Source organism: Dama dama, chromosome 20, assembly GCF_033118175.1.
Source record: "Dama dama isolate Ldn47 chromosome 20, ASM3311817v1, whole genome shotgun sequence".
Taxonomy (NCBI): domain Eukaryota; kingdom Metazoa; phylum Chordata; class Mammalia; order Artiodactyla; family Cervidae; genus Dama; species Dama dama.
This window is the reverse complement of record NC_083700.1, coordinates 8,259,933-8,274,979: the sequence shown is the minus strand read 5'-3', so window position 1 is coordinate 8,274,979 and position 15,047 is coordinate 8,259,933. Positions and strand designations below refer to the sequence as shown.

Sequence of the window (15,047 nt, the reverse complement as noted above, 5' to 3'; positions counted from 1 at the left end):
TGCATGGTTAGTTGGTTAGCACCCTGAAGGTTCTGATAGACTGCCCCAAGGAATATTTGTGTTTTTTTGGTCAGAGAAACAAATGTGAATGACATTAACAGGGGACATATTTTGTTAAAATCAAAACATCACAAATAAGACTAAAGTTTCCCTTTGATCTTCATTTCCAATCTCCAATGCCAAACACCACGATCTCTGAGGGAATGACTATTTTCAGCACTTGCCTTCCAAGATTCCTTGCTCCGTACTCATGTACTAGCCTATTTTAGCACTAGAGTGTGCCCTAGATCGATGGTGTTTAACTTTCTAGATCTTTTATGTATATATGTGTATATATGTCTGTAAGTGTGTTTTGATATCCATAGAAATATATAGTGTGCTTTATATATGTCTTGAATCCTGCTTATTCACCTAAAACCATGTCATGGACATATAACCATGTAACGACATATGGTTCTAACTCATACTTTTAAACTATTGATTAGTATTTCATAGCAGGAATATGCCATAGTTTCTAGCACTCCCTTATTGGTAGAACATTTCCAAGTTTTGTTACTTAAAAAAACATTGTACCCACGTGTTCAAGGATTTCAGTTTCTCTACACTCTTGTCTACAGTTGTCTTTCATTTATTCATTTTTGATAATAGCCATCCTGACAGATATGGGGTTGATTTCTTACTGTGGTTTTGATTTGTATTTCCTGATGGTTAGCAAGGTTGAGCATTTTTCATATATCTCTTGACCATTTGTATGTCTTCATTGGAGACATGTCCATTCAATTCCTTAGCCCATTTTCAGGGATTTTATTAGTGGAATTTTATTTTATTTCTTTGCCCTCGAGTTGTATGAGTTACTTAGGTATTTTGTATATTAGTTGCTTGTTGGATATATGGTTTACAAACAGTTTCTTCTACACTGTAGCTTGCCTTTCCATCCTATTGATTGTTTCCTTTGCTGTGCTTTTTGGTTCAATGTAGTTTCACTTCTTTATTTTTGCTTTTTTCTGCTTGTGCTTTTGGTATCATATCTATGTTGTCATTGCCAAGACCACTATCATGAAGCTTTCCCTCTATGTTTTCTTCTAGAAGTTTTAAAGTTTCAGATCTTACATTTAAGTCTTTAACCTACTTTGAGTTGATTTTTGTGTATGGTGTAAGATAAGGGTCCAATTTCATTCTTTTGCTTGTGAGTACCTAGTTTTCTTAGCAGTATTTGTTTAAGAGACTCATTTCCCACATTATATATTCTTTGCATCCTTCTTGAAGATCAGTTGGCCACAGCATTTATGGAAAACTGTATAGAGATTCTTCAAAATTAAATATAGAACTACCACATGACCCAGTAACTCCACTTCTGGGTATTTATCCAAAAGAATTAAAATCAAGACCTTGAAGATACTAGCATTCCCCATGTTCATTGTATTCACAATAGCCTAGATGTGGAGACAACCTACATGTCCACTGACAGATAAATGGATAAAGAAAACGTGGCTTGCACATGCAATGAAATATATTTAGCTTTAAAAATAGAAGCAGATTTTGCAATATGCAACAGCATGAATGAACTTTGAGGACATTTTGTGAAGGGAAAAAAATCAGTCACAGAAAAAGTAGTGCATGATTCCACCTAAATTAGGTATCCCAAACAGTGAAATTCACGGAATGAAAGAGTGGGATGGTGGTTGTCAGAGTCTAAGGGGAGGAGTGGGTTTTTCTGATGGCTCAGATGGTACAGAATCTGCCTGCAATGTAGGAGCGCTGAGTTCGATCCCTGGGTTGGGACGATTCCCTGGAGAAGGGAATGGCTGTCCACTCCAGTATTCTTGCCTGGAGAATCCCATGGACAGAGGAGCCTGGCAGGCTACAGTCCAAGGGGTCACAGAGTTGGACATGACTGAGTGGCTAAGACTTTCACTTTCAAGGGGAGGGGTAAATGGAGAGTTATTAATCAATAGGCATACAGTTCAATTACGCAAGGTGAAGTAAGTTCTGGAGATCGGATACAATACTACACATATAGTCAACAATAATATGTAGCCAACAATAATATGTTGTACACTTAAAAATTTGTTAAGGGTAGGTCTTATATTAATTGTTCTTACCTTGATAAAATGAAAAGGGGGTGAGGTGGGGGATTGGGAGGGATCTCACAGGAGAGGATATATGTATACTTATAGCTGATTCACACTGTTGTACGACAGAAACCAACACAACATAGTAAGTAATTATCCTTCAATTAAAAATAAAAATTAAAAAAAATGCAAAGCACTTCTTTGTGGCTACATCATTATGCACCTATGTAAATCTTCTCTAGGATAAATAATAAATGGAATGTATAGATCAGAGTCTATGCTTTGCATAGTTTGCATGTTTTGATTTACATTGTCTTCCGATTTATAAACCCAGTGGCAGAGTATGGGTCTCTGTTTCTCCACACTATTGCCAAATTTCATAGTTTCACACTTAAAATTTCTGCCAGTCTGACAGATAAAATTGGTACTCAACTGCTGCTGTTTGTTTTTCTGATTCTAGTGAGGCTGAGTCCTTTTAGATGTGTACTGGTACTATATTGTTTCCTCTTTTAAATGCTGTTTATTTACTTGGCCCATTTTTCTAGTCACTTTAAAAAATGATTTATAGAGGCTCTTTATACCAGAAAAATACATACACATGGTTTTGTTATAGAATTTCAAATATTTCTTTTGGCCTGTTGCTTGTCTGTTAAGTTCATGATGCCTTTTATCTCAAAGATGTTTTGAACTTTGATGAAAGCATTATCATTCTTTTTATTTGTAGATTTTTCTTTCTATGTCTTATTTATGTAGGTTTTCCTCTGGCTCACAGCAGATTCTCAATATTTTCTGGAAATACTTGGATAGTTCTGTTTCTATGTTTTGGGCTCTTTATTTTTGTGTGAGATATGAACATACCTTTATTTGTTTTTGAAAAGGCTACTGAATCATCTGAAACTTTTCACTGATTCTAAATGCCCATTTTCTTATATGGAAAGTTCCCACTTATATATATATTTTTCTTGTGTATATGTATATGAGTATTGCCTATTCTCTTCATTGTCCTACTTATCTATTTCTTTGTCAATCTCATATTTCGGGAGGCCTTTCCTGATCATCTTACCTGAAACAACCCTCATTCATTCTCCATCACATTACTGGATTTTATTGTCTTCATGGCATGAATATCTCTTTAGGTTTCTTATTTATTTATTTGCTAGTTTGTGTATTATAAGTACCATGATAACAGGAGTCTTCTCTGCCTTTTTAGCACCCAGAACAGCACCTAATAGCCTTTCAGAAAATAGTTGCTGAATGAATGAAGGCCAATAACTTTTTATTTTTAAAGTTTGAATACATTTCTTGTTAAAGGAATTTGCACTGTTAACCAAAGAAGTGGGTAGAGAAGGACCTTCCATCTTCTTGAAATTCTTTCATGTATGTTTATGGGTTTTATTCACAAGTCACATTGCTTAAATTTTGAACCTTTAGAAAGATTCATTCAAAGAGGCAGAAAAGGGTGATGTCTGTTTATAGTAAGTTTTGGGGATACTTCCTTTTAAGGTATGGAATTTAGACTAGCCAGATACAACAACTGAATATGTGGCTTAAGACAATCATTAATTCATTCTGCAACTATTTATCCAGCACGCTGATAAGTGCTGGGAATGCAATGGTGAATAAAACAAACAAGGAGCTTATAGGGGTGCAGGCACTAATTAGACAACCATAGCAATGGATATATGATTATAAACTATGATCCTTTCTATGTAGAAAAGTTACACGATGCTTTCAGTACATGTGCAATCAAGGGGGTAAGAGAATATTTCACTGAAGAAATAACCATTTGGTGGTGATTTGAATCACCAAGAGGACTGAAACTTTTAAATAGAGGTCCTAAGGAGGCAAGGTGAAAAAAAGAAATGAAAGAAGTCTGAATGTAACTAAGTAGAAAGGTTGAGCAGGAGTGTAGCTCTGGTGAAGTAGCAGAGGTCAGATCAAAAGAGAGTGTAGTATGATGACAAACAAAGACAAAACAAAACAAATGCAACAAAGCAACCTAAGTAGCTTTTGGAGTAATGCAAACCCTGGCTTCCTGCGTGAGCTTTGATGCCTGTCAACTGTGTAACCAGATCAGTTTTAACTTCTTTCTGCTCAGTTACTTTATTGATGAAAACAAACCTGGTAGAGTGACTGTAAATATTACATGAGATAGTCCTTGGCACATATTAGGTATTCATGGGATAGTACTTCTAGGCTTATTAATGGTTCTTTTGTGTTTGTTACCTGCTGGGCACCCTAATTTAAGCAAACAAAGCAGAAATAATCACTGGTGTTGGGGATTCACAACCTGAACCAAGTAAAACTTTCCAAAAGAAAGTTCAGTCAATACTTTTTGAACAACTTGTATGCAGAGTACATCATGAGAAACGCAGGGCTGGATGAAGCACAAGCTGGAATCAAGATTGCCGGGAGAAATATCAATAACCTCAGATATGCAGTGACACCACCCTTATGGCAGAAAGTGAAGAAGAATTAAAAAGCCTCTTGATGAAAGTGAAAGAGGAGAGTGAAAAAGTTGGCTTAAAGCTCAGCATTCAGAAAACTAAGATCATGGCATCTGGTCCCATCACTTCATGGCAAATAGATGGGGAGACAGTGGAAACAGTGGTTGACTTTATTTTTGGGAGTTCCAAAATCACTGCAGGTGGTGACTGCAGCCATGAAATTGAAAGACGCTTATACTTAGAAGGAAAGTTACAACCAACCTAGACAGCATATTAAAAAGCAGAGACGTTACTTTGCCAACAAAGGTCCATCTAGTCAAGGCTATGATTTTTCCAGCAGTCATGTATGGATGTGAGAGTTGGACTATAAAGAAAGCTGAGCACTAAAGAATTGATGCTTTTGAATTGTGGTGTTGGAGAAGACTCTGGAGAGTCCCTTGGGCTGCAAAGAGACCCAACCAGTCCATCCTAAAGGAGATCAGTCCTGGGTGTTCATTGGAAGGACTGATGCTGAAGCTGAAACTCCAATACTTTGGCCACCTGATGCGAAGAGCTGACTCATTGGAAAAGACCCTGATGCTGGGAAAGACTTAAGGCAGGAGAAGGGGACAGCAGAGGATGAGATAGCTGGATGGCATCACCGACTCAATGGAGATGAGTTTGAGTGAACTCTGGGAATTGGTGATGGACAGGGAGGCCTGGTGTGCTGCAGTTCATGGGGTCGCAGAGTCGGACACGACTGAGCGACTGAACTGAACTGAACTGTTCTGCTTAGTTCAGTTAAAAACCATTTTTGAGCATCTACTTTGTACAATATATAATGTTTTCTTTTGAGGATACAAGAACAAACCGTTTGCAGCTAATGATTAAATGGGTAATTTTATAGCAATGTTATGGAGGATCTAATAGAAACAAATTCAATGTGTGAGGGAAATGAGGTATAAGAGACATTCCTTGAAGGAGGAACCCTGGGGAAGGTTATGGAGGGGAGAAAGTAATAGCCAATAATCCACAAGGAAGGTGTCATGAAAGAGAACTGGAGAACTGTTCTTCAAAAGCTGCAGAAAGGGTAGTTAACCAAGGCAGTGCCCCCAATAAGCTATTTGTAGCAGGACATCCTGAATCACGGTCATGGGTTAGTTCTAGCTTATAGCCAAGACCAGTGTCTCCAAGCTCTGCCTGTGTGTTTCTCTTCTGGGCATGTTTGTTTGTGGACTCATTCATGGAAACGCAGTGTTCTGGCTGCCGGCAGTGAGTAGGCACTGAGACGTATTTGATCTCATGGCCGTAAAACCATGGTCATCACGTCTATGGATCACTTTCCCCTGCCCCCTAGCATGAGGCCACTTTAGTTTTTTTGTGTTTGATCAGTTTTGGCTCTATCCTCTTCAGTCAGAACTATCTGTATGTATGTATGTGTGTATATATCTATATAACCACTTGGGGTGGGTCAGAGTTCTGTTGCCTAGAAAACATCATAGAAAGCTTCTGTTTCCTCAAAAAAAAGCTCCTGTTTCCTCTTAGCTATGTCATTCTATTATTTACTGTATTCTCATTATTGCCCATTAAAATCATATTCATCCTTTAAGAATCTGATCAGATGCTTATTTCCTTATGAAACCTCCTCTAATCACTCCAGCTTAAAGGGATTTTGTCTCCCTTTATAATTTCACATTATACAGTTTTCTAACAGTGGGCCCAGTGTTTGTTGACTAATAGTGTTACCTGGAAGAAACTTTCTTTTTTAAAATAAAGTTTTTATTCTTGAACAGTTTTATATTTGTGGGATCATTGCAAAGAGTACATAGATTTTCTATTTACCCATTACCCACTTTCCCCTATTATTAACATCTTACATTAGTATAGTAAATATGTCATAGTGAATGAACCAATATTGACACATTATTATTAACTAAAGTCTGCACTTCACTCAGATTTCCTCCAAATGTCCTTTTCCCAAATGTCCTCAGTTTTCTCCAAATGTCCTTTTTCTGTTCCAAGATACCATCCAGGATGTCACGTGTTACAGTCAGGCATCATGACTGCTTCATTTCTCTTAGCTGTGTCAGTTTCTCAGACTTTCCAGTCTTGGGTGACCATGACAGTTTTGAGGATTATATATCAGGAATTTCGTAGAATGTCCCTCAGTTGGATTTGTCTGATGTGTTTCTCATGATTATGCGGGAGTGATGGGTTCTTGGGAGAAAGACAACAGACCAGAAAGTATCTACATGAATTATTTAGAATTCTTTTGCATGAGAAAATTTGTTTATTCTCCTCCATTTGTTTATTCAATCATTTATTTATGGGCTTGTAAATATTTATTTTATGTCTTGAGTTATACTGCAATACCACTTTATCCATTTTGTTGCATAAATTGCTCCAGCTTTGGCCATGGGGACTCTTTCTGTTGGCTTTGGTTCCTTTTACCATATCCCTATCATTCTTGTGTGTGTATATATTCTCAACTTGGGGCACTACAACATTCTCCACGGTGATCGTATTTCCTGCCTCAGCCCTGAAATGAGCAGTTTCTCCAAGGAACCCTGGTTCCTTTTATTGGAGAATGGTATAAGAAGTGAAGATCTGGGTATCAGGTTTGCTCATTGCTATTGGGTGTCATTGCTTCTAGGCACTCTCATAACAAGAAGATAGATATATGGGTATGTACTAACCTGTGTGTAAACATCTATAAATATTTCCATATGTGACCATTTATATCTCTATTAAGCTAAATATGAGTTCATACTGATGTCTCAACTCTAATCCATAACCACATGGATTATTCCAGGGGAACTTGAGCTTCAGGTACAATTCCAGAGCTAATAAATCAGGATAAATATTGACCTTACATCTTTTGAAAGGTAAACACATTAACATCATTGAATGTTTTTCTTGGTTTAATAGTGGAATAAATATTACAATTATGAAAATATTGTAAAAGTCAGTTTTACTTTATCACTGTTCACAATTTGGGTATTTATCTTGTTAAAACTTTTACCCACCTATAGTTTTGCTAATTTTAATTCCATGAGAATTTAATCTAATAGGGTCTGAAAGTTCTTATATTACCTAGCTATTGAATGTCCCAGAGTTTGAAAATTTTTATATTTTGTGACAATTCAGTGTCCCATTCAACGATCAAAGTTCATGATTTAAAATTCTAAATATAGAAATAAGCACTGTAGAAACACAAAGATAATTATGTCAATTGTGTTCATCTGTGTTGGCGGTTTCCACTTCACTCATTTCCTCTCCTCTTTCTTCTTGCCTTGCATTTTTGGTGGGCTGAAGGCTCCAGTGCCGACGCCATCTGCTGAGATGATCCTGATCCCCCGAATGCCCTCTGTGCTGCTCCTGCTGCTGCCTGTCTTGAGTTCCGCAGAAGCTCAGGTTAACCCAGGTAACGCTGCCATGGCTCAGCCCCATGCTGGGAGACCAGCGGAACACTCAAGCCCTTCAGTGTTCATCTTGGGAAAAGCACGGCTGAGGGGTCCAAAGGTCCCTCCTTCCTTTCTTTCTCTATGGTGAAACAGGGCCATAGCAGAAAGAGAAACTAATATACTCTGTAACATGCTGAATAGTGTTCAAGTGTTTCTTGCATGGAGTTGGGTGGAATAAAGACAAAGTAAAATGGGAGGTGGAAGAGGCAACCCTTTGCTTCTACATCTTCTGGGAAACAGATGAGAACATTTTCAGATGCCTTAGAGAACTTCTGCAAGTTGGTTTCCCAGTTAAGTTTGGTTGGCTAAGGCCTATATTTTACTTGGCTGTCATGTTATGCTTTGGGGACCCTGGTCTTGTAGGATCTCAGGCAGCTTCTCTTTCCTACAGGGTGTGGCCATGCTCAAAAATAGATTTGTTAGTCCCCTTCTCCCAATTCTTTAAATTGAAGTATACAGTTATACCAATTGTCTATTACCATAATGATGCCACTTAACAACACATGCAAAGTTGGGGATTAAGTCTGGTTTTGATGGGATTATTTTTCTGGTCCCTTCTGGATGTCCCTTCTGCACATATCTGGGAGTCAGCTGGTCGTTTACTGACTCATCGAGGATGGCGTTGGCTCTGACGACTGGGGCAGCTTCGCTGTGCTCTCCTCTAGCCCTGCTAGTGTAGACACCTTTTAATGGAGATTGCATAGCAGCAAAGCAGAGAGGGAAATGTGTAGCATTTTTCAAACCAGTGCTTGTCATGTTTGCTGAGATCTCATTGTCCAAAGCGAGCCACATGGCCAAGCCCAGAGTCAGAGTGGGACAGCACAAAAATATTACATGAGGGAGGTCTGAACACATCGAAGAGGAAAGGGCTGGGACCATTTGTCCTTTTTGCCACAAATATAAATATGGGAAATTAGACATAGCGTAAGTGTCAATTTGATGAATTTTATAAACTGAGCACATCCATCTAAGCAGTATCCAGATGAAGCAACAGAACTGTACCAGGACTTCAGAAGCTCTTCTTACCCTCTCTTCAAGTCACTTTGCCCCACCTTCACCCCAAGGGTAGTCATTATTGTCTTCTAACAACACAAATTGGTGTTACTTGTTTTTGTACTTTACATGAGTGGAATCACCTTTTGTTTCTGGCTTCTTCCACTCAACATTTTGTTCGTCGTGGCATGCAGTTGGCAACTCTGTTTTCATTGTTGTATAATTTTGTTTGAATATTTTATTTATTCAGTCTACTTTGGATGGTAATTTGGATCATTTCCAGTTTGAGCTCATTATAAATAAAGCTCTTATAACCCTTCTTGTAAAGGTCTTTTGGTAGAGATAAATACTCAAGTGTTTTAGATATATACCTAGAAGTAGCTTATATGTTGGGCTTCCCTGGTGGCTCAGACGGTAAAGATTCCGCCTGCAAGGTAGGAGACCTGAGTTCGATCCCTGGGTTGGGAAGATCCCCTGGAGGAGGGCATGGCAACCCACTCCAGTGTTCTTGCCTGGAGAACCCCAAGGACAGAGGGGCCTGGAAGGCCACAGTCCATGGGGTCACAAAGAGTCAGACATGACTGATGAGTAAGCACAGCATAGCTTATATGTTGCATATGATCTGTTTTCCTACATATTGCTGAAGAGTTTTCCAAAGTGATTTTACTGATATCCCACCCCACTGCAGTGTTTGAGAGTCCCAGGGGCCTCAGGCTAGATTTGAATTCCTGAGGGTATTTTCACTTCCTCTTCTTCATCCAGTATGACTGTACATTTGTGAAACACTCGCCTTCTTATCTTTGCAAAAATTCCATTTCCATGGGATATTCCCTTTTCTCCCACACGACACATAATCAAGATACTTTAATGTCAGCGATTAGTTGGTTCAGTAAATCCAGTACCTTGTTACTTTTTTGTAATAAGCTTAGTGAGTGCATCTCAGACCTGAACTTTGACAAACACCATCCTTTCGTTTCTTGCTTTGTGTTCCTCTCAACACAGACTAGTTGAAGTCTGGCTGCCTTCTACTTGGTCTTAAGTTAGTTACATGACAATAGTCATATACTTCTCTTTGTACTTCTCTCATCCTTTCATCAGCAGTAAAATAAAGTTGGATTAGATAAGCTATGAAACCTTTTGTCCCAAACTTACTATAATTTAGTGGTGTTAGAGCTTTACTGCCCATTTTGGAAGACACTGATAGGCTTTGGGCTTGGAAACAGGGTCCTTGAACTCTCATGGCTGTTTTTCACAAGAAAGACCATTTGTCCCCAACTCCCTGCCACTTCCCAGGCTCAGGAATCTAAAGTCAGAACTTCAGAGGAATCATGTCCCTTAGTCTAAGCACATAGAAGATAGCTGATGAATATCTTAAAGATGTAAACCCTAAAATGCTCCTTAGTAAGAAGTTGCATCTAGAAATCATGCTCCAACCTAGTCTGCCTCCATGGGAAAGGGGCATCTCTAGACTCCATATGAAGTATATGAATACTCCTGGCTACTGAATTTGTTTGATCAGTTTCCAGGGTCAGGCTCCTCCAGAATGTATAAAGCCAGTGTTTTGATTGCCGTTGGGGGTCCAGAACCCTGCCCTGTGGAATTTCAGGTAGGGGGAAGTAGGAGAACCAACCTGGTTATCCTGAAAACTTCGCTGAGGGTCTGTTAGTCCTGAGGACTCACCCAGACAACTAAATAACTGCTGAGTGTGGAGAGCACAGGGGCAGTTAGCCCCACTCTCCTGACTTGGCCTGTGACAACTACTTGTGCTTGGAAGAGGGAGAACACCCCTTCTGTCCAACAGGCAATTTAGGCGCTTAGGATCCATGGTACAGAGCCAGGGCACATGCTGGGACTTCCCATGTCCAGCCTGGATTTTGCCCTCATAAGAAGCAGGCAACTTGCTAGCAGTTTAGAGTTTTGGGGTGGTGGAGGCCTCCTTTGGTATCTAGAATGTTTGGAGGAACAAAGACATTAAGGATCTGAGATTCAGAGTGTTCTCGTCCTACTAGCTCCAAATTCACTTTCAGTTCATCTCTGTGGTTTTATTCTTTCTAGCATCAGTCCTACATCCAGTGAGTTCTTAAGGTCTAGGGACTTGAAATCCTAGGCTAGTCATGCTGCAATGAATCTTAGAGATAATTAAGTCCTTCTTCTTCATTTTATAGATAAAGGAACTGGGTGTCAAATAGGGTGAGTGATTTGGTTGTTTGCCCATGACAACACACACAGCTAATGGTAAAGCGGGGACCACCGGCTCCCGACTCCCAGGCCCAGGTTCCTTCCATCAGACTACCCACCCCTTTGGAGGCCATTTGAGGAAACAGTCTTTCCCTAATGATCATGTATAACTGGACAGCTTTATGATTTCCTTTCTGTGACTTCTGATGTACATTTATGGGGATGAGAGAAATTTGGGTTTGAGGGACAGCCTGAATCCAAGGAACTGGGTAAGACAACAGGTTCCCACAGAGCTCTTGGAAGCTTGGTCTTGTTAGCACACTCGGCAAGAAAGGCTAGAGTTAGAAGGCCCTCGGGACCAGCTCACCCTGGCAAAGAAACCTAAGTGCTGGAGATGCTCTGGTTGCCTTCTGCACGACTGTCCCCTTCTCCCAACTTCCCGTCTCCCACCAAAGTTCATACAGCTGCTTTACCTACACACATTTCCACACCAGAAAATCATTTTTACTTCCCTGGGTTGTCATTATTCATGGCCCCAGAGATGTGCTGAGAGGGTTTATGGGATCTCAACTGCTAATGAGAATGTGGTGCTAGTACCAGGTTTCTGAACCCCGGCCTGAGGTACTAAGGCTGTGTGTATGTTTGTGTGTGTGTGTGTGGCTTGAGAAGGGCCTTGGAAAGGGACCTCCCAGGTTGAATTTCTCTTCAGTGCGCAATGCTAGATGCTGCCCAGATTGGCTTGCTTGTATCAATATGTTTGTGTGTCGAATCTAGCTCGAGGGTGGCCTCTGGTATCCTTCCTGCCAGTAAAAAGATCTCTCTCTAGGGATATCAGAAACTCATTTGCCCCTTAAGCACTCTAACTATGCCAACTGGAGAAAAAGAAGATGCAAATTTCAGAGAAGAGTACCAGCTAATATTTAATAAGCACTTAATATATTCCTGGTACCATTCTATCAGCAAATTTAGTCTTCAGAAGCACCTTAGGAATTAGGTGGCATTGTTTTTCTAGTTTCACAGAGGGGAAACTGAGGCCCAGAAACATTAGGTAACTCACTCAAGGTTATAGACCTAGCCAAGGGGCAGAGCTGGGACGTGATCCACCTCCAGGGAGCATGTTCTTGACCTCTGTGCTCTGCTGCCTCCTGGAGAGTTAGCCTCCCTGAATGTGTGCTACCCCATCACATCAAGTCTCTATGTCATGCTGGCAGAGACAGCGAAGGCCGAGGGTGATCCAGAGAAAAAGAAATTTGCCAGGTTGGGTAAAAAGAGAAAGGGAGAACATGGAGTAAAGACACAGAACCACAGATAGAAAAACAAGAGGTGGAGATGGTTGTCACTGAGGAGTAATAGGGCAAACATGAAGTTAAGCTGGTACCCAAAGCAGGAACCACGTGACTTTGGGATCCTTGGTCTACGGCAAGTGCTTTCCAATCAAAGGCTTTGCCTTCACCCAGTGACAACAACACGCCATGCTATGTCCCTCCTCCCAGGACGCATTTTCCTTTTGCTGTAAGATTTCAACAAATCTGGAATCAGGGCATTCTAAAACTTAAACAAGCAATAAGTTTCTCTGGGCCCTCTTTCCAGATTGTTCCCTAAATTGGTGGTTCTTCTCGACCCTGATGTTACACTACAGACAGAATGGAGAGTATGTGCTGACGGAAGGGTGTGATGGAAACACAGATGGTGAAGAGACGATGGCACTGAGAGATCTAGATTCTGGCTTCAGCTCTGGCACTGTCTCCTTTGTGACTTTAGCTAAATTTCTTCACCTTACTTTGCTCACTTATAAAATGGGAAGAATAAAGTCTGCTTTCTGCACTTCACAGGGTTTCAATAGGGGGACCAAATGAGATAATGGGAGTCAATGGGCTTTGGAGTGTTATATGCAAATATCAAGGGTTGTGATTTATTACTTTTGGAAGAGAAGGAAATTAAAATAATGCAAACTATAAAACAACAGTTTCTTTCAAGCTGATGATGGAGGAGGAAAGAGAAAAAGAGTTCATTAGTGACTATTATGGTCCCTTGTGGTCTCCAAGAGAGACTCACATTACCTTTGGGGAATAGAGGTTCTAACAACCCTGAACTCTGGCCATCCCAACTCCAAGGGATGCAGGGCCCTGTGCCCAGGCTGAGCATATCCATGACAGTGTAGTTTTTTATTTTTTTTATTTTCTGGGGAGAATAGTGTGATTGTTGACTTAGCTCTTGGTCTTAGCCAACAGGCCTCTGGAGAGCGTGGATGTGGTAAGATAGGCCTCTCAGAATTTGTCAGTGGTTTGGACACATACACAGTAAAGTAAGGCAAAGTTAAGACATTCAAAACAATGAGGGTTTTGGAGGGGCTTAAGTGGAAGGTGATGAGTTGCTAAAAAGTATGCAACTTCTTTTTTCCCTGCTTCACAGATGTTAATGACTTGGGCCATTGTCTTATTTGGTGTGGTGTTGATCTCCTGTGTCCTCATGATGGACACCTATCATAGTGCTTGGCTTGTAGAGGCAATCAGTTAGTGTCTGAGGAGTGAAAAGAAGGTGGGAAAGAAAGGACGTCAAGAAGCTCCCTTTCTGCCTGTATTTTCCTACAGAAATACATCTAAATTATGCCAGGAGATGTCTGAGCTCACAACGATGTTCAAAAGCAGAGAAGAAGACATAAGAATATCATTCTTTTAAATGATGGGGGTGTTAAGTAGAAGGATGACAGACTGAAGTTCCCTGAACTGCCCCTACTAATATGCAGTAATGAGGTCCAGCCCCTGATGTCCTTATTCCTTGCAGAGGTGGAGTAGCCTCTGTGCTTATTCCTGAAAGCCTAAGTTGCCTCTCCTCTGGTCTATGGGCAGAGCATTTTAGTGGTTATAAATAAAGAAAAGTGTGCTTACATTTACCCAAGTTTGTATCACTCTTGACGTTTCAAGGGAAGGATTTAGACTTAAATCTTTTGGGTGCTGTAAGCTATAGTCAAGATATAAGGTCTAACAAGGAAGAGTATCTTGTATGCATAAGTTTTGCTAATTTAAGAAATGCTTCATCTTGGCATAGGAGAATCCCTGGATATGGGGATAGGCTAAAACCACTTTGAGAAAGCTACAATATTAGTTTGTTTGTTCTAAGTAGGTTAAAGCAATATTTAGGACTTTTTATAGCTTCTTATTGAGTAACTTGCTTAATAGTAATGGATGCCTCTCCTCCCACTGTACAAATCCTACTACTTCTACTGCTCTTACTGTTGCTACTAGCTATAATAGCAATAACGACATGATGAATCTCTGGTTACTCTTTTTGTTTCTTCAATAAGTAAAATTAATCCTTAATTGATCTTATGAGGATGAATCTGAATTCCTCTCTTAAAGTGCCAAGAGTAAGAAATTTACAAATATTGGGGTAACGTTAAAGACATTTTTCTACATTCATGACCACTAAGATGCCCTGCATATAGGTAGAAAACTGGCTTGTCCCAGTTCTCTGAGGCTTGGGTGGTCTTCTCTTTAGACATGTGTTTGGGTCTTTGATTTTCTTAAGAGGATGTGAACCCGAAGTCCAGACTGGCTAACAGTGAAAGCAGTTGGATCTGCCTTTACATAGTAGGGTAGACTATCTTCACTTTGGGCAACTGGTAGGGTTTAAACTTGGATTCTTGGTCATTCAGGGCTTTTTGAAAACTCCCATGTTTTCTCTGTGGCCTCGCTTCCTGGTGGGTCCTGAACTATAATCTTTATCAGATTCAAAAACTCAGCTCAGCTTTTCAGAGGGTGTCTCCTTAGGTTTTCACACTGCCTCTCTTATAGAACCCCAGCATTTGGCAAATGTGCTGAACAAGAAAAAAGCTGCCTGCTAGAAGGATCCCAGGCCTCCTTCAAAAACTCTGAGCTTTTGTCCTCTAGTGACCCTCTGCCAGTGTGAAGCCC

General features: G+C 40.2%; 1 protein-coding gene across 5 annotated transcripts in view; it reads left to right on the top strand.

Annotated features, from left to right (window-relative positions):
- DDR2 (discoidin domain receptor tyrosine kinase 2) overlaps positions 1–15,047 on the top strand; it is a 172,849-nt gene that overhangs the window by 92,853 nt on the left and 64,949 nt on the right. For all 5 annotated transcript variants that reach the window (XM_061120233.1, XM_061120230.1, XM_061120232.1 and 2 more), the window contains one exon: positions 7,814–7,922. In XM_061120233.1, coding sequence (XP_060976216.1) covers positions 7,814–7,922 — 109 coding nt within the window. The remainder of the gene's footprint in view (positions 1–7,813; positions 7,923–15,047) is intronic.